Below are 19,592 nucleotides of genomic sequence, written 5' to 3'. Positions count from 1 at the left end.
GCCGTTAGAGTGTTCAGTTATGAGCATAACAGGTAAAGCAGCTGAAATTGTCTGTCCCCAGCATTCTCATCTTTGAGCTCTTTTTGAATCATAGCCAGGAAAGGCACTTATTGAATTTGTTGGGGGTAAGAAAAACAGAGAGGGAGAGAAATGAGTAGCAATTCAATAGTAAAATGGGATTTAAACTAGGCAACATTTTTAGAAGTCTTAGTCTAAAGTAATATTTAAAACATAGTCAAGAGTCCATTAAGAACAGATGTGGAAACTTTAGTGGAGAATCAACCTACTCTTTTTTTTTTTTTTTTTTTTTTAAGATTTTTATTTATTTATTTGACAGAGAGAGATCACAAGTAGGCAGAGAGGCAGGCAGAGAGAGAGGAGGAAGCAGGCTCCCTGCAGAGCAGAGAGCCCGATGCGGGGCTCGATCCCAGGACCCTGAGATCATGACCTGAGCCGAAGGCAGCGGCCCAATCCACTGAGCCACCCAGGCGCCCCAAATCAACCTACTCTTGACGGGGCTTGTTTAGCATGACTTTTCAAGATGTTTCTTTCTAACATTATTAGTTTTCCTCGCTGCACAAAAATTTCTAAAATGTGAATGAACTTCCATCCATCAGGTTTTCTTTCACCAGTTTCAGCGGTAAATATATATATGTATTACCTCCTGTTTCACTGACAAAATGGATTTTGGTCCTTATTAATAGAAAAGTAGAAAACAGAACTGTCTTTCTCCTTCTCCGAATGTGATTGGTACATTTAAACTGACCATTAATCCATAAGGTATATTAAAGTCATTCGTTCAATAAATATTTATTTCATGCCAGGTACTGTTCTAGGCATTGGGAATATGGCAATCAACAAAGCAGACAAAGTTCCATCTCTCATGGAGCTTACACTCTAGTTTGGGGAAATAAACAATAAACAAATAAATAAGTAAAAAATCTAGTGTAAGAGAGGGTGATATGCTATAGAAAAAAGGCAAGTCAGGAAAGCATGTAGGGTTCGGTGGGGTGGGGTAGGGAGGTTGTTAACTACGGTGGATGGTGACATTTGAGCAAGGGCCTGAAGGAAATTAGGGAGAAAACCAGGTGGCTATCTGGAGACAGATATTCCAGATATAGGAAACAGCATGTGCAAAAGCCCTGAGGTGAGTACATGCCTGTGATGTTTGAGGAAGAACATGTCAGAAAGTATGCATATATCTATAACAGAGATTTCCTAGGCCTCAAATTTCAAGAAGTCACTCAGTCCAGGACTTGAGAAAGTCATTGCCATGGTCCTGGACTTGGGTTAATAACCAGTCTATGGCAGTGATGACCCTGGTTCTGGGTCCATGACTGCCGCCATCTCCAACCTTCAGCATGTACTTGAATTTAACACTGGGATCAGTCCCTGGGTAGCCCATGGTTCTTATCGAGCAGTGCAAAAAGCTGGAATAAGGGATCTGATATTCGTTTAACCATCAACTTCCCCATTAAATTTGCCATGAGAACTAGTGGTTCACTTAGTGAACCCAAGGGATGCGGTCAAGGCTGAAGTCTGATCTCTCTCACAGAGCATTCACATCACACAGAATGCACACACCCCAGAGATATAAACCATTGGTTTGATGAGAGATTGTGACTAAAGCCAAGTAAACAAACCAGGGCTGTACCTTGCTTGAAATAAAACTAATATATGAAAGTTTGGTATATTTTTAAAAAGCTGAGCTGGAGATTTATTTAAAAAAAAAAATTTATCCCACACCATCTTTAAGTAGCAAGTTTTCTCCAGATTCATGACCAAAAGTTAAACATACCTGCTCTGAAAGACAAATACTAAAGCTCAAATTAAAAACAGGCACCTGGTAGTTCAGTAATTTTACCACTGAATACACAGAAATATAATGTATACTTGGTCTCTTTAACTTGTCCTGCTCAGCCCAAAATAAGTGAGCTCACAATCAAAAATTATAGAAATACTACTAATTATCAGACTCTTACAATAATAGCAGCAAATGACATTGTTTTCTTCATAATTATTATATCTGAAACTGTAAAAGCATTGCTCTAACCACTGTTTTTAAACCATTTCTTGGCTCATACTAATAGTGAAAATGGACTTCCCTATTAACATTTCTACTTTGGTTCTGTTCAGAGTGAGTAAGAGAAATCTAAAGTGTGATTCATCTTTGGTAAGCCTATTTTTCCCATCAGAAAATAAAACCTTTTTTTTTACCAAAGATCAGATCTTTCCATTTTTTTAATTTATTTTTTGCCATTGCTATTTATTAAAATTCCCTAGCTCTATCATTTTCAAATCCAATTCAGTAACTTAGATTAAAGAACTCTGTGTGCCAAGAGGCTAGCAATGCAGAACATATGCCAGTATAAATTCAAGAGTTCTTTGCCACTCCAGTTCTAGTGAGTTTGACCTTCTCTGAATTAATTATTTTCATGGAATGGATGCCCATTTCAAAGTCAACCAAAGTACTATTTTCCACTGGAATCATAGGATTCCCCTCCCCACATCATGAAAAAATTAAAGAAGACCTCTTTTTATACATAAAAGTGGGAGACAGAACACTGCACATTTCATAACAAGCTAAAATATTCCAAAACAGGAAAATGGTAGAAGTTAAGAGGCTCTCGGGTTGATAGCACCTTATCCCTAGATAGTGGGTTTAAATTTGTTACAATATTCTCTCCCTTTTCGGGGCATGGCCCAAGATTTTTTTTTTTTTTTTTTTTTTTTTTTTTACTTGAGAGGGAGAGGGAGAACCACACTCCCCGTTGAGAAGGGAGCCTGATGCAGGACTCAACTCCAGGACCCTGAGATCATGACCTGAGTTGAAGGCAGATGCTTAACCCACTGAGCCACCCAGGTACCCCCCAGTTTAATCTTTATACATTATCTATATGACAATAATAATAGTAGCTAACATTATTTGTCAGATATGGTACTAGTGCCAGGGACGAGCAGGGAAAAAAAAAAAAAAAGACAAACTTGGGCCATGCCCTGATGTTGGTTATAGTATAGGGACAAACAATTATGATCATTACCTCCATTTTATAGTTGAAGAGTAGAGCCTTAGAAAGTCAGTGACTTGCTTAAGGCCAACTAGAAATGGGACTTGGACCAGATCTATTTTACCTGCTTCCAAAAGCTAGACTCCTCTAACATCTGAGTAAATCAAAGCATGAAACAAATTGTAAAGGCAGCAGTAAAGCTGTTCTTCAAGGTTCCCAGGCATACACCAGTTGACCCCAACCAGAGGCAGAAAAATATCCATTGTCATGACAAGATCAGGTCTTACAGGGTCCGGCTTTGCAGGGCATCTTGAGAACTTTGATGCTGTCTTAAAAGATACACCCCAAAATACTTTTCCATGTCAGTGGAACTCCAAGGTAAACACACAGCTGAACCCACAGAGTTCTGGAGTTCTGAGCCCTAAATCATATAAAGTCACTGTAAAAGAACTCTCGCCTTGTCTCCTTCTGTCTTCTAAAAAATTTCCAGCAGATATTGGCCACCCCCTCAGTACATTGGCAAGAGTCACATGATTCCCTTCTATTCTTCTCCTCCAGAAGAAGTTTCTTGGGACTCATCCCCCATGCCCTCATGAATACCAACAGCCCCTTTTCAGAGTACCATCACTGCTCTGGATGTCCTTTCAGTCTCCCACTTCAGATTTCCACACAGATGACAAAAAGATCAGCCAGACAAACCTGAAATATAGGGAACAGAAAAGCCCCCTATATGATTTGACAGGAATGGTCTTCTGAAGAAGTAACCCTTCTTCAGAGTATTTAAATGATTTTGACATCAAGTGGCTTCATTTCCTGACACATTCTTCCTCGGTAAGGGGGAAGACTATTTTATGCTTTTCAAATCATATTGTGAATACTACATGGCATTCCCATCACAGGGAGTAAAGGAGAGCAAGACTGTTTGCCTTAACTTGCTTCGAATGAATTCCATTGGTCAAGATGACTAAATATGACCAGAGTTCATCAAAAAAATAATGTCTATACAAACCAAAAGAGACTCTTAATGTCACAAAACAAACTGAGGGGGGCCAGGGGGAGGGGTGTAGGGAGAGGGTGGTGGGGTTATGGACATTGGGGAGGGTATGTGCTATGATGAATGCTGTGAAGTGTGTAAACCTGGCGATTCACAGACCTGTACCCTGAGGCTAATAATATATTACATGTTTATAAAAAAATTTAAAAATTAAAAAAAATAATGTCTATATCTTTCTAAACTACAACAGTATTAAATAGGAACTAAGTGGTTCATTTCAGGAATGAGAGACAGTGTTTTAATGGTTTTTGAAATGCATAAGTCTCCGTCCCCTCTCCCCCACTCTAAACTATCCCCACCCTAAACCCCCATTTAACCAAAAGGAATGTTTCTCTATCCTTTCTTCTCCATCTAAAACGTCCTTCCATATCGCATTTCACTTGACCACAATGAAATGATGAGTGAGAAAGGAGTGAAATGGAAAGCAGATTTCAAGGTTGACAGAATCCACGGATTTTTTTTGTTTTCCACTATAACCTCTTAAGTCAATAAATACGTGGTAAGTTGGAATTTGGGTCATGGCACTACAAGATAGAGCCTGCCACAATAATATTCTTTAACTTCATTTCGGAGTCTCAAAATAATGTTATTTGGTCTAGTCGTTCAAGAAAAATTGGCATCAGTGGCCTAAGAAGAGCCTGTAGAAGGAGCCTGTGGCCGGCTGAAGACGAGGCAGGTTTTTCCTATCCAGAGCAGTTGTGTTGAGCAGGTGAAGAGCTGCCAGCCGGCTTGCATCTGGATAGGCGTCCATGTCAGGAACGGTATGCTGCAAAGTCGCGTGCTGGTGCATAGGGTTGGTAGTGTCTCCGGGTGGGCCCCGGTCTCCGAGGGGTCATGTTCATGTAGTCACTTTGAAGGATCCTGCTCCTCCTACTCTTCATCTGCAGAAAAGAGAAGTGTCTCTGTGAAGGGGGCCAGGGAACAGGAGGAGATGTAGTGGGAGTAGCTCTAAGACTGGGGCGGGGGGCGGGGGGGTGGCAACTACTCAGAACATGGACTGACAAATGAAGCTGAATACACCTGAATCCACTGAGTGCCTTGGACCAGGATAGTGCCTAATCAAACCTAACTTCTTTGGACTCTTTGAAATTAACATGCAAAATCTGAATCAAAGAAGGTATTTGGGTTGAAGGTACCCATGTTACCCTCAATGCAGTCATTTGATCTAAATTCCAAAAGCACATCTAATTAATATATCCACTGTTGATATGTAAATACTCTTGAAGGCCCTTCCTCTTTGGAAAAGGTTAAGCATCCCCACTGCATTCTTCTTACATCTGTCATTTGCTTAACAAGCCGTTTTTGCATCATTAATCCGAGAGAAACTTCACCCCTCTAGAGTCTGAAATAATCATAAATTCATAGCCCTGGAGTCCAAATTAGTGGAGAGGTATAGTTCAAGACAACAAGTTACATTCCTATTCTCTTGTGTGTATGTACATTTCCATAAAGATAATAGTGTCACTTATCTCTGTTCCTCAGATTCACCTCCTTCTCGATGAATTTCTATCAGGGGTGAGGGAAGTAGGGGCAATACTAAACCCAGAGCAAGAGTTACATGCACTACGAATCTTAGCATAGTTTTTACTGGAGGTTAGGAGCATCTTTTCTGAACCAATATGATGGTAAAATTTACACGTTTGTTAAAAGACCCGTAAAAATTCTAAAAATAGCAACCTGGGTTTCCGAATTCAGAACTCCCTATTATGAAAAAAATTTTCTGTTTCTAGGCACCTAGGCCTGATGCGTAGATACATGGCACGTGAATGACATGAACACTTGAACAAGCAAGTGAGCAAGTGACTTCTGCCCTGGTCTTATTTCCATGCTCCTCCCTGAGGCTTGTCAAAGGAGCATGAGCAAGCTGGAAAAACCCTGACCTCCACATTACTAAACCCAACTAACATGTCCTCATCTTTTTCAGTCTTCATCTTTTGACTTCTTGGTAGCATTCTCTACTAATGATTACTCTCGCTCTTTTGAGACACTCTTCCACTTTGCCTTCCATAAGATGGCACCATGATGGTTTTCATCCTACCAGTCTGGCTACTCCTTCCTTGCCTCCTTTGCAAGCTCATCCTTCTCTATGCAGCCATTCCGTGTTAAAGTTCCTCACAGGCCTTCTCCTTTACGCACTCCATCCTCTCTCTCTAGGCAAACTCATCCCCATTGGCAGCTTCAATTACCACCTATTCACCCAAATTTATATCTCTGGATGGGACCTCAAAGACACTTCAAACAAAACCTGTCCAAAAGGAAACTGAGATCCGCCCCTGAAGTCTGGTCCTCTGCTAGGGTTTCTATCTCAGTGAGTGACACTTCTGCATATACAATTGCCCAAGACTTCCTAAGCCTCATCCTTGTCACTGCCAGCTCCCTATCCCTTGTCCCAGAGGACATTTGACAATGTCTGAAGGTATTTGGGGTTTGTCACCACTGGAAAGAATGCTATGGCATCTAGTGGCTAGAGGCCAGAAATGCTACTAAACACACTATGGTGCACAGGCAAGCCCCTGACACCAAAGAATTACTCAGCCCAAAATGTCAATAGTGCCAAGACTGAGAAATCCTGATCTAAGGAGTCTGATCATGAAAAGGAATGGGATGAAAAGGAAGCAAAATGATACAAAACATGGGACCAAATTTAGAATGAATATTGTCAGATTGCTTGGCCTTTCCTTTTTGCTCATCCTCAGAGATGACCAATGATTTGAGCTTGGGAAACTGGAAGGAGGCTGTTCCATCCATGGATATAAGGCAGGACAAAAGGAGAAGTAGATTTGTAAGAGAAGGTTACAAATTCAGCTTTGGTCATTTAGGATATAAATGATGGATGAGTTATCCAGCTGAAACAAAGAAGAGGATAGTGTTCAACAGACATAATTCGGAGATTCGTTCAAGAGAGGTAGCCATGGAAACAAAGTGGGTGAGGGAAGTTGATCTTCAAACATCGTGGCTTTACATCCTTTCCATAGATAAGGACCACGTTTTCTCAGGCACAGGGTTATGGCAGGGCAGGATAAGGGCAAGGAAACCTCTGCCTCTGGATAAATGTGGAAGGCTGCTGCTAATACCCTGGAAAGCACTTGAGTACTTACTCCTGCTCTGATTTCCCTTGCCAGAACACCAAATGGCAGTTCTTGCCTCCAAACACTCAAACACAACTGTAGCTGGTAGAGAAGCCCCAATAAGGAAGATGTCATAAGTCTGAGTGAGGTTCTCTGGGTTGCACAAAGACTCTGAAAGATCAATCCGTTCCCATGCTTCCCCTCAGATAGTAGGTTCAGATAGTAAATTTCGTCCACTAAGCTGTAAACACAACAGTGGGATGGAAATGACACACGCATGGCTGGGAGGGAACATGATCCGGAACCCACAGTGTCCATGTGCGCCTGCCTATGTGTGTGGAGAGTACTCGCCTTGTGAGTCTGTGTGACGGGGTCCTCTATTCTGCCTCTTCACCATTCTATTAAGTCCACTAAAGATGTGTGATTTCAGGACCATTCCTCCCTTGCCCTCGCACCACCTTGCCCTTACCACCCTGACCCACCTGTTTCCTGGAAGCAGCGGCAAGACACAATTCACGTACAGACAGAGTCTTCAAGAGTACCCTGGGTTTAAAGGAAGATACCACCTATCCACGCACTGCCCACATTCCCCACATTGTGACTGATCGTGGAGAAGACCATGTTTTCAAAAAGGTTCCTTTAGACTAAGAAAGAGGACAGGTTTCCCAGCTCAGCTGCGTGAGTGGAGCATTGAGGGACAGTAGCAGGTGCTGTTCCGCACCGGCTGGGGGAGGGGAGCACTTCATTTATTCAAATGTCAGCAACAGGTCAAGAGCTGGGATAGAATGTGCAGCTGCTCCCAGAAACCCGCTCAGCCTACAACTGCCTACGGTAGCACATCGCAAGCCCTCAGGAAGTTCCGGAGAACAGCACCTCACACCAAGACATAGTGCTGATCGGCCAAAAATAGGCTCCCAGGATAGGACCCAGGAAATGGCTAACCTCTCAGATCCCTAATGGCCAGGATGCCTTGCTCAACAAGCTGCGGGTTGCTTAAACAGTAACAGCAGCAAGAAAAGATGAGCTGGGGCGGGGGGTGGGGGAAGAAATGTGATGTTATCTTATAAAATAAAGATACATATTTATTTCACACCCTTTTGGTCAGATAGTACAAAGACCTAGGCAAATAAAGGGTTCTCTTTTTTTTAATATTTTATTTATTTGACAGAGAGAAATCACAACTAGGCAGAGAGGCAGGCAGAGAGAGAGGAGGAAGCAGACTCCCTGCGGAGCAGAAAGCCTGATGTGGGGCTCGATCCCAGGACCCTGGGATCATGACCTGAGTCAAAGGCAGAGGTTTTATCCCACTGAGCCACCCAGGCGCCCCAAATATAAGGTTCTTATTGGACAACCTAATCGACTATAAGAGGCCGCAGAAGATAAGATCATGCCAAGCACTGGCTCTTCCTAATTCACAGGGAACTTACGAAACAGAATAAAACCAAAGTTAAGTTTTATCAAGACAAAGCAAATAGTGCTACCAAAGAAAAACCTGCAGCATCTATGATGTTTCCAAGTTGAAAGTGAACTGTTTAAATTCACTGAAAATGAGAAGGCTTTTGTTCCTCTGCGTGATTCCAGTCACTGAGCCAATTAGTGCCCGATTATAGTAACTGATATTCTAATGTGTGTTTACAATAAATTTTAAATGATGAGCACTACCCTTCCGGCCACCGGAAGTTAAAGTAAATCTCAAAACGATTTCCTGGGAAGCTGGTAAATGACACTGACCTAGGTCAGCATAAACAAGGAAGTACCTGTCCTGGAAGTGTACCCATAAAGCCACTTCACCTATATTCTAGATTAAGAAGTTGAAATTCCCAAGAGATAAAAATAGGGACTAAGATTCTAACCTCTAAAATCATTGGCAAACACCACAGAGGTTCAAAGTGGGAACATAACTTGTATGAAGACCCCAAGATCAAGAAAGATGAGGGACTGAACTGACATCAGAGAAAGAATTTAAGCAATATTTCTCTACATAAAAGGCTCTCAGGGTGGGGCAACTTGGAGGAAGCAAGACGGGTAAATATCAAGTTGCTATCTAGTATAAGAGATTTCTAGGAATCAACAGCCACTTTGTTCCCTACTCTGCAGAAGAGACAGATTAGGCAAACAGGCAGCCTAACCAATGTCCATCTCTGCCCCTAGAGTTTTCCAAAATGTTAGCAGCATGTGGGGATTGATCCAGAGGCAGACTTTGGAAATAGGCCAACAGAGTTTAAAAGGAACAGCATGGAGGACATTAGGAGAAAAAAGGGGAAAAAGAAGGGGGAAAATCAGAGGAGAAGACAAACCACGAGAGATTATGGACTCTGAGAAACAAACTGAGGGTTTTAGAGGGTAAGGGGGTTGGGGGATGAGTTGGCCCGGTGATGGCTCCATTGCATGGAGCACTGGGTGTTATACGTAGACAATGAATCTTGGAACACTACATCAAAAACTAGTGACATACAGTATGGTGCCTAACATAAAAATAATAATAATAAATAAATAATTAATTAATTAAAAATAAAGGAATCTCAGGTAGGACACCAGAGTGCCTCAGTTGGTTAAGCATTGGACTCTTGGTTTCAGTTCAGGTCATGATCTCATGGGTCATGAGACCAAGCCCCATATCCGGTGCTCAGCAGGGAGTCTGCTTGAGGATTCTCACCCTCTGCCCCTCCCCCCACTCTCACACTCAAGCTCTTTCTCTCTCAAATAAATAAATCTTAAAAAAAAATCTCAGGCTATATCCGTCATTTACACAATTGTGAACCCAATCACCTCACCTCTGTCCATCCCCTGCCCTGCCCCCCCAGCACCAAGTCTTTAGTAAATAGAATGGTTTCACCAGGTGTGGGTTCCAGAAATCACTGACCCATCTATGGGTTAGTTAGATATGTAGAATATCCCTTAAAGATATGTTCATTTAAGTCCTTAGTTTGGTCTTTAGGAAGGTTATTAATGCATAAATCTGATAAGCACTCATTAATCATTAAAAATCCTGAATACCACATGGATGGTGTATATCAAGAGAAATGGTCCTTTATCCTTGAGGAACATATATTTCTTATTGAAGAAATGACTCACACATGCATCTAACATAGGAAAAAAACTCAAAGACAACGTGAAACCAATGCAAGAGACATTCTGTCCCACACCGTGTACATGAGAAAGGGAGGTTTCTGAGTAAGGGAAAGACCGTCGGTAAGGGAGTCCCATCTTAACAGTGGATATGGTCATCAAGATGTGTTCAAATCTTCAACTTTGAAGGAGGTAAAGAAAAATACACCAAGCTCATTGCATGAACATTTGCACAAATTGGTAAACTTTTATTCAGTGCTGAGAACTCAGAAAAGTCTAACTCCCGTTATGGTTTCATAATGACAGCAACCATACTTGGCCTCACGAAATTCAACTGCTTCAGAGGAGATAAAAATATGACTCAGATAAACAGACCTAGTTTCTTTGCTAGGTTTGAATGCATAATTTCAGTAACCAAATTTCTCACAATTTTGGACCCTGAACAAAAATTGTGCATTGGTTTCAGTGCCTCGATTCCCAAATTGTTAGATTTTTATACATATATGTATATCAAAACTATTTTATATATCATCATGATGTTGCAAAATGGCGGGGGGGGGAGTAACTGGCCCTAAGACTCGATCCCCACTTTTCAGCTTCTTTTTTTGCATGGCCACCTATTACCACCTTCTGGAAAATAGAATTCACATTAGATTTTCATCTCAAATAAAGCTAAACAGGTTCGAAGAGAACCTACCCACACCTAGAAGGGAAATAACAGCAATAATACTAACAATCATGTATTAAACAGAAAATGAACCACATGGGCAAATTTCTTGAATGTGTTCAGATTACACATGCATGGAAAAGTTACACAAAATAGTGTTGCTTCTCTTACCCAGCAAGCGCAAAGAGCCACTGTTACTAGCAAGCTATAGAAAACTAGGACTGCACAAACCACCACCAGTGTCCAAAATGGCTTAGAAGATTGAGGAGACGGCTGCACTGGACAAAGGTGTTTCTCTGAAAAACAGAACAGAATGGGTTAAACATGGGAGTGGCACTTGAGTGCATTTCCTTCCTTCTGAACTTTATAGAAGAATGGGAAAGGTATAAAAATATGCAAACTATCACCAGTTTATAATGTGTAGACTTCCTCTCTGTAGATTTATCCAACCCCACCATTGATCATGACCTAGTTTTCAAGACTGCCACTGAAAACTATGACTTTAGAGCGGTGCCCTGGTAGAGTTATGTGTTACCTTTCACGTGGATAATGGTCCCATTGCTCTTCTCATTGTCTATGTAAGGAGGTGGATACATGACCTCGATTTTGCAGAAGTAAATATCTGTTTGGTTAACAAACAACTTCCGAAGGTAGAATGTCACTGTTTCATTGCCCAATTTCCCATCACAGTCGAATCCTGTGCTTGAGTAGAACTGAGGCTGATGGGAGTAATTTCCATTCACAACACAGACTTCCACGGCACTGTCTACTCCCTTATAAAGGGATGCCCGGAACTCCTTTGAGAAGAGGTTGTGGGTATACTTGCAGCTCAGGTTGACCTCATTGTTGTACACCACAATCATGGGCAACTGCTTCACCAAAATCTTGTTTTCTGAAGAAGGAAAAATCATTTGCTTAGAATAAGAGCATGAGGACTTTTTTTTCCCCCTGAAATCAAGACATATTAATTAACAAAATAACCGGATCTCCAGCAAAGGCTTTCTCTTGGTGGATGAAGATGCAGGAGTTCTTTGGAAGAAAATTATAGTGAGAGTTTAAAAGTTTGCACTTTGATATTATCTGCATCCTCCTTTGACTGGGACAATGCAGTGTGTTTTCACTTGGAGGGCAGAATGTGGCCTTCTGTTGGCACTGAGCACCACAGCTACACATTTGGAATTTTTGAATCTGTACTAAGATTCCAAAGATGTTAATCATGCTTAATTGTTATCTTCCTGATTGAGTGGGATCCTTGGAAAGGCTTTGGAACACCTGACATGAATACACAAATAGATTTGGCTTTAAGTTGTGATACAGGCTTTTGTGAACTAAAATGTTTTGAAACGTTTGGACTTTGTTTATTGGCCATTCCAAGAGTAGGATAAAAAGTAAGAGAAGACATAACCCAAAAAGCTTAACTTACCTTCTGTAGCAAATTCTGAGAGGAGCCTTCTCAAGAACTTCCCATATTTGTTCTCTTAAATCACAGGAGATGGAAGAGGTGTACAAGAGCTCCCCCTTTACTCCATTTTTCTACCTCAATGCTATTCCGATAAATGATCAAAGAATCTGGAGACCATCTAGTTCAATCTCTTCACTTTTAAAGCAAAGAACCTGAAGCTAGGTATTATAAACCTACACGAGGAAGAGAACACATGGATTCCATCTTATCTCCCACTGTATCCCCCATGGCCTCTCTAAAATCGCTGAATAGATGGTGAGCAAAGCTGTGACTAAAAACCCAACAACCACCACCTGAGAAATGGACCACTTAGAACCACCATTCTTAACCACTAAGAATCAACTTTGCAAATTTCCCTAAATTTTCCGTCACTCTTAAATAATGAATTTCTCAAAAATAATGAATGGCTTTGCGTCTCTGATTCAAAATTTAATACCAAAAAAATTGCTGTTACTTTGGGTTATGCTAATAATTATCTATGTATTTGCATTCTTTAAAAAAAGGTTTTTTTGAAGCCACACCCCATACACCCATACTGAAGACCCAAATAAAATAAAAATCTATTAAAATAAAACCTACAATTTGCCCTGGATTTGCATTCAAGTGCTCAGGTGTTTTATTTTTGCTTTAGGAGAAAGGAAAATGCATAGAACTAAATTACTAGCAGCTTTCCATCACCTGCATTGTTCTCCATTCTGGCTGTACATCAAAAACTTAAAAAAAAAAAAACCACACCTTATATCCAGTTCCCATTTCCAAAAATCCTGATTTAATTACTCTATGCTGGACACAAGAAGGGATTTGTATTCTTTCTTCTCATTTTTTTCACACAACTTACGAGATATAATTCATGTACCATAAAGCCACTCTCTTTTTTTTTAAGTTCACCCTTTTAAAATACACAATTCAGTGGTTGGGTTTTATTTTGTTTTATTCGAGTATAGTTGACACACAGCGTCATACTGGTTTCGGGGATACCACACAGAGATTCAACAACTCTATAGTCATGCTACACTCACCACTGCATAGCTACCATCTATCACCATGCATCAGTGTTTACAATACCAATGACTGTGTTCCCTATGCCGTACCATTCATTCCCAAGTCTTACTCATTCCACAAGTGGAAGTCATATCTTCCACTCCCTTTCACCCATTTTGCCCATCCCCCACCTCCCTTCCCTCTGGCAGTTGGTTTTTTTTTTTAATTATACTCACAAATTGTAAATGGATGGCCGCTATCTGATTCCAGAATATTGTATTTTTATTGCCCCCAAACAGAAATCCCCATACCCGTCAACAACCACTCCTCATTCCTCCTTCCCTCTAGCCCCTGACAGCCACTGAACTATTTTCTGGATTTGCTTATTCTGGGCATTTCCTATAAATGGGCTCATCCACTATATGGCCTTTTTTGTCGGACTTCTTAGCATCATGTTTGCAAGGTTCATCTCTGTTGCAAAATGTATCAGAACTTCATTTATTTTCATGACCAAATAATATTCTCTTGTGTATATATATACCACGTTTTGTTTTTCCATTCATCATTTGCTTTCGCTTTTTTGCTATTATGAATAATGCTGCTACAAACATTGATGTACATACATTTTTGTATGGACGTATGCTTTCAGGTCTCTTGGGTGTATACCGGGAGTGGAACTGCTAGGTTATACAGTAATTCTGTTTAGCTTTTTGAGGAGCTTACAAACTTTTCCAAAGCAACTGCACTATTTTACATTTCTTTCTTTTTTTTTTTTAAGATTGTATTTATTTATTTGACAGAGAGAGATCACAAGTAGGCATAGAGTCAGGCAGAGAGAGAGGAGGAAGCAGGCTCCCTGCCGAGCAGAGAGCCCAATGCAGGGCTCGATCCCAGGACACTGAGATCATGACCTGAGCCGAAGGCAGAGGCTTAACCCACTGAGCCACCCAGGTACACATTTTACATTTCTACTGAAAGTGTCTGAGGATTCTGATTTCTCCACCTCCTTCCCAACACTTGGTATTGCTCATTTTCTTTACCATAGCCATTCTGGTGGATATGAAACAGTATCTTATTGTGGTTTGATATGCATTTCTCAAATGACTGATGATGTGGAGCATTTTTTACGTGCTTTTTAAGCATTTGTCTATCATTCTTTTTAAAAGACTTTATTTGACAGAGAGAGAGAGAGAGCGAGCACACAAGCAGAGAGCCCAATCCCGGGCTCGATCCCGGGACCCTGGGATCATGACCTGAGCCAAGGCAGACACTTAACCAAATGAGTCACCCAGGTGCTCCATTTGTCTCTCATTTTTAGAGAAATGTTTATTCAGATCATTTGCCCACTTAACCGGACTGCCTTTTTATTGTTGAATTATCAGAGTTCTTTACATATTTTTGATGCAAGTTCCTTATCATAGATAAATCTTATGAGATTTGCAAATATTTTTTCCCATTCTGTGGGTCATCTTTAGTATTATCATAAAGATTTCCCCCTTTGGTTCTAATATTTAGTGAGGGTTGAGAATCACAGTCCTGTAACAGATTTCTGAAGGTGACAACATATTAGAATCAGCTGCAGTTTAAAAACCCTTGATTCCCAGATCAATTGAAGCAGAATCTCTGTGTATAGAACCCAGACGTCAGTATTTTCAGTTTCTCAGGAGATTCTAATTTGCAGTCAAGTTTGAGAACCAGTGACTTAACAATTGAAAATTCATTTCTTATCCTCAATTCCCAGGCCTCCACAGGTTTTTCCAGTCTCATCTCCTCAAACCCGATCTTCCCAATCAGCCAGACTATTTAACATCCCAGCAACAGGCTGTGTGAGCATTCCTCCTTCCATACTCTAACTAAGCTCATGGCCTAGCGTGTCTCTCCCTTCTTAGGTCTCAAATGATTACTATCTGTATCACTCATTTGCCATTTGGTCAGGTTCTACATGTGGAACACCTCTTGCTTCATATGCTTCAAGTTTTCTGTGTATTTATTTCCTCTAGACTTCCAGTTTCTGGGTCTTCATTGAGCAAGGACAACCTGTTGTGTTTCTTTATATACTACTGTGTGAACGATAAGATCTCATTAAATAATAAGTGAAAGGTGGTAATCTGACTGTGTCATTGTTATCAGCAGCAAGGTCTGATTACCATCTCATTAAATCCCTATTCAAAATTTGTGTCTCCACAACAACAGTAGCTTCATTTATTATTCACTCAAAACCCCCTTAAAGCACTGAAAAGCACATGTAAGGAACCAAAATTTCAACCCATCAAGATAGGGAAATTCATGGGACGCCTGGGTGGCTCAGTGGGTTAAAGCCTCTGTCTTTGGCTCAGGTCATGCGCACAGGGCTCTCTGCTCAGTGGGGAGCCTGCTTCCCTTCCTCTCTCTACTTGCCTCTCTGCCTGCGTGTGATCACTGTCTGTCAAATAAATGAATAAAATCTTTAAAAAAATAGGGAAATTCAACTTGTTTTGTTGTGTTTCATTTTGCTTGGTTTTATTTTTATTTACTTAGAATCACTGGGCCAGTTCTGATTAAAAGAGCCAAATCCAGCAAGAAATGCCTGCTTTTCAGGGAGTCCGGATTAGGTGCTGGTATTTCTGCTTCCTGAGACCTCCAGGGATTGTAACTGTCCCTAATTATTTGGATTCTGTGTCAAGGGGCAAATCAAATTCTTCCTACTCTGCCTCTGAGAGATGACATAAGGGGAAAAAATGAGCATAGGAGTTCTTTGCTAGGGTAACAAAAGGGAGCATAAGCAGGAAAGCTGGAGAGAAACCCTGGACCCAGTCTGGGTTCCCGTTCCCAGCACCCACAGTGAGGTGGAGAGAGGGAAGGGAGAGGGAAGAAGGAAGCTCTAGCATCTATACTCCAGTAGTTTGCTTAACATGTCCTGTGTCACTCAGAATGTGACACCCTCCCAAGAGGCACACAGAAGAAAACGTCTATTTCCCAAAGAGAACAGGGCTCAGTTTCTATCCTTCGGCAGCTACGGTCTGGTGGGAAAGAAAGATTCATAACAGCTACTTTTAAGATAGTGGCACAGTGATCTGCAGGGCATTTCTGTGGGTTACTAGAAAATCAGGTAAGGATTTCTCAAGGTGACTGCTGACCTGATGTGGAAGTATGCATGCATTTATTCAACAGGTTTATTAAATAAAAGCCTTGCAAGATGAGCCTTTGTGTCGGGGTGAAGTGAGGTAGGAGTGTGTGTGCTGGAGAATAGGGTGTGAGGTCGTGTACTGCAGGGAATACAAGACAAAGAGAGAAAAAGAGGAGTCTATGCAGAGGAGATAAGGAGGTGAGGAAGAGTAAGGCAGACGTAGGGAATTAGAGCTGCCTCCATTTTGCTGGACCATGACTTGTGAAAGAAAAGATTGGCAAAACAAGCATGGTTCACAGCTTGGGCTCCCTTGCTGGTGATGGGGACCTATTGACGTATCTTAAGCAGAAAGGTGATTGCATTTGCTATACCACTTTAGTAAAAATGTGGAAGGCAAATTTGAAAGGCACAAGTGTAAAAACACGGAGACGAGTTAGGATCCAATCATAGTGACCTAGGTAAGAGGTGATAAGTGCCTGAACTATGATTACAGAGAAGTGGATGAGCTCAAGAAATACTTACAGGTTAAAACTGACAGAACTCAGCATTGGCTTAGATGTGGTGAGTGAGAGAGGAGTTAGAAATGATTCTCCTCAGGCCATACAGACCAACCAGTAAGTAATGCTGTTTTTCTTTTACCTACATCTTTTCTTCACTCATTATGAGAAACTGAGGTGAAGGTTAGACATCTGAGCTATGAAAAGGACATCCTTCCAAGCTAAGAGATCACTGTAGAAAACATATTAGTTAGCTCAAAACTAATTGACTCCTTGGAGTTTAGTTCACTGTTTTCTGTTCTCACAAGGGAGAAGCGGTGGTCTTTCTCTCCTGAAACTTTCCTTCACAAAACATAACGTAGTGGGATAACTAGAAAAAGACTTCACTTCCGCTCATCATGGGGCCTCCAAATTCAAATGTGAGCATGGTTATAGGGGATTTCTCTGAACCCATTCTACCTCAGCACTGCAAATTACACAATCTCTCAGGGAGAAGTAACCCACGTTCTCAGGGTCTTGACTGGGGGTTACATAGTCAATATTCTCCTGGTGGATGGCACATCCAACAACTCCAAAGGGGAAAGAAAAGTCCTTTTTTGTGTGACTCCTTGTACTAAAATTTGTTGGAAAAGAACTTGAAAAATAGTGATGACATGGCCATTTGATAAAAAGAGACATCCAATGTATTTGTCAATGTTTACTTTTCTCTGCCTTTCATGTCAACACATAATTTTAACGTTAGGTGCTATGCACGAAGGGGTGTGCCAACTATGTGCTAGTGTGGGGCAATGATTCCCTAAGCTTTGGGTTCAACCCAAGTTAAAGATCGGCTGATAGGGGGCGCCTGGGTGGCTCAGCGGGTTAAAGCCTCTGCCTTCCGCTCAGGTCATGATCCCAGGGTCCTGGGATCGAGCCCCGCATTGGGCTCTCTGCTTGGCTGGGAGCCTGCTTACTCCTCTCTCTCTCTCTGCCTGCCTCTCTGCCTACTTCTAATCTCTATCTGTCAAAAAAATAAATCTTTAAAAAAAAAAATCGGCTGATAGAACTTCTTATTTTCATCATTTATATCCTGATAGCCCTATGTCCCACCTTGGTTCGTGTCAATCATCTGGAGAAACCTAAGTAAGAAACCATCTCCTAGGATTTCAAAATCTACTTCTGCTTTGAAGACACACTAAATGAAGGAAATTCACTTTTGGTGGTAGAAAAAGATAACCAATTTCTCTAAATGATACTGAATATATGTGATCATTATAACTTACAGTAGACACAATAATTCTTATTTTTTTCTTAAAATGGAGCATTGTGAAAATGCGCACCCCTCACTCTACTGGAAAGAGTATTAACATGGATAAATCATAGCTACCAATAACAGAAACATCAAATGATATCTGACTTTGAAATGTGTTTTTAGTTCTCTGGGTTTCAGGGAATCCACAAGACATCAAATAATTTAAGAACACATTGCAAAATTTAAGAACATACCCAGGCTCAGAAGACATTAGAGAAATATTTAGCTTCCCTATACTATCTTGTATTTGAGTCCTTTCGTGCTAGGAATGAAGAGCACCCTTCTCAGGTTATTTTGGTCTTTGCAGACCTAGCCTTTCCATGTAACATTTCCTTTCCTTCTTGTGAGTATTTAAGCAAGATCCACCTAGGTCAAACCTACTGCATTAAAAGAAAAACATTGTCAATCCATCAATTGTATTTGCTTCTGGTATCAAAAGATTCACTTGGCTGACATTTCTCTAGCTGAATTGACAAGTTGTTTTGATGATGAATTTAGTGCTTTGCTTTCAAAGCCTTTCCTAGCAGCTAAATCAGCTAAAGGTGTGGAGACAGGAAGCTGTAACCTCAAACCTCTTTCCCTCACAACTCCTCCTTAACAACAGGCAACATGAAGAGTAAGACTGGAGGTGAAAAGGTACTTATCTGCTCCTTATAAGTAAGGCAATGTGAGCTAAAAGATTTCCCACAGATAATCTGTGACTCTTGTGATACAGCTGACTTAGAAAATGGGAAGTTGCTTGTGCTTCCATGAGAACAAAAAACAAAAGAACAAAAAACAAAACAAAACAAAACAAAAAAACACTTTCCCTTTTTGCCTGTTGTAAATGGGTCAATTACTATATTAATAACCCATCAACTCTCTGCACAGATGGAGTGGGTAACCATCTCTCAGGTGTGGTTCCAAACATCAGAGAAGGAATCCTGCCCCTCAAAGGACCCTCCTCACCAATTCAGTTAATGCTTGGATTTCAAAAGAAGATGAAGCCTAAAAGACAATATGGAAAACACATTGACTTAAATTAGTAATTGTGACCTACATTCACAGGGCTACAAAGTGCTTTTTCCTATTTCATCTCATATGAACTCCATATTAACCTGTGAAATAAACAAATAGGACAGTCATCTCTATGTGCATTTCACAGATGGGGAAACTGAGGTTAAAGAGGTCAAACAAGTTGCCCAAGTTTATAGGACAAGTGACCTTTACGACTTGGTTCATGCTTTATGACTTCTCATCTATTGGTGGGGTTTTTTTTCTCTGTTAGTTTGCATCAAAATTTCAACACAATTTCAGTGATTAATTCTAGATCTTCTCAAAGTCGACAGATAATTGAATGGTATTAGAAGTGAGAGTTAGGGAGGAAAATACCATTGAATAGGGGAATAG

The 19,592-nt window shown here is 40.8% G+C and overlaps 1 protein-coding gene across 1 annotated transcript in view; it reads right to left on the bottom strand.

Moving 5' to 3' along the window:
- Positions 1-4,125: 4,125 nt before the first annotated feature.
- Positions 4,126-19,592, bottom strand: part of CD28 (CD28 molecule) — a 28,155-nt gene continuing 12,688 nt past the window's right edge. Inside the window, exons 2-4 of the mRNA XM_046019390.1 lie at positions 11,402-11,758; positions 11,038-11,162; positions 4,126-4,943 (exon numbers count right to left, since the gene is read on the bottom strand). Coding sequence (XP_045875346.1) covers positions 4,815-4,943; positions 11,038-11,162; positions 11,402-11,758 — 611 coding nt within the window. The 3' untranslated portion in view covers positions 4,126-4,814. The remainder of the gene's footprint in view (positions 4,944-11,037; positions 11,163-11,401; positions 11,759-19,592) is intronic.

The sequence above is a fragment of the Meles meles genome, chromosome 9 (genome assembly GCF_922984935.1).
Source record: "Meles meles chromosome 9, mMelMel3.1 paternal haplotype, whole genome shotgun sequence".
NCBI classification, from domain to species: domain Eukaryota; kingdom Metazoa; phylum Chordata; class Mammalia; order Carnivora; family Mustelidae; genus Meles; species Meles meles.
The sequence above is the reverse complement of the archived record's forward strand: the minus strand, read 5'-3'. Positions and strand labels throughout refer to the sequence as shown.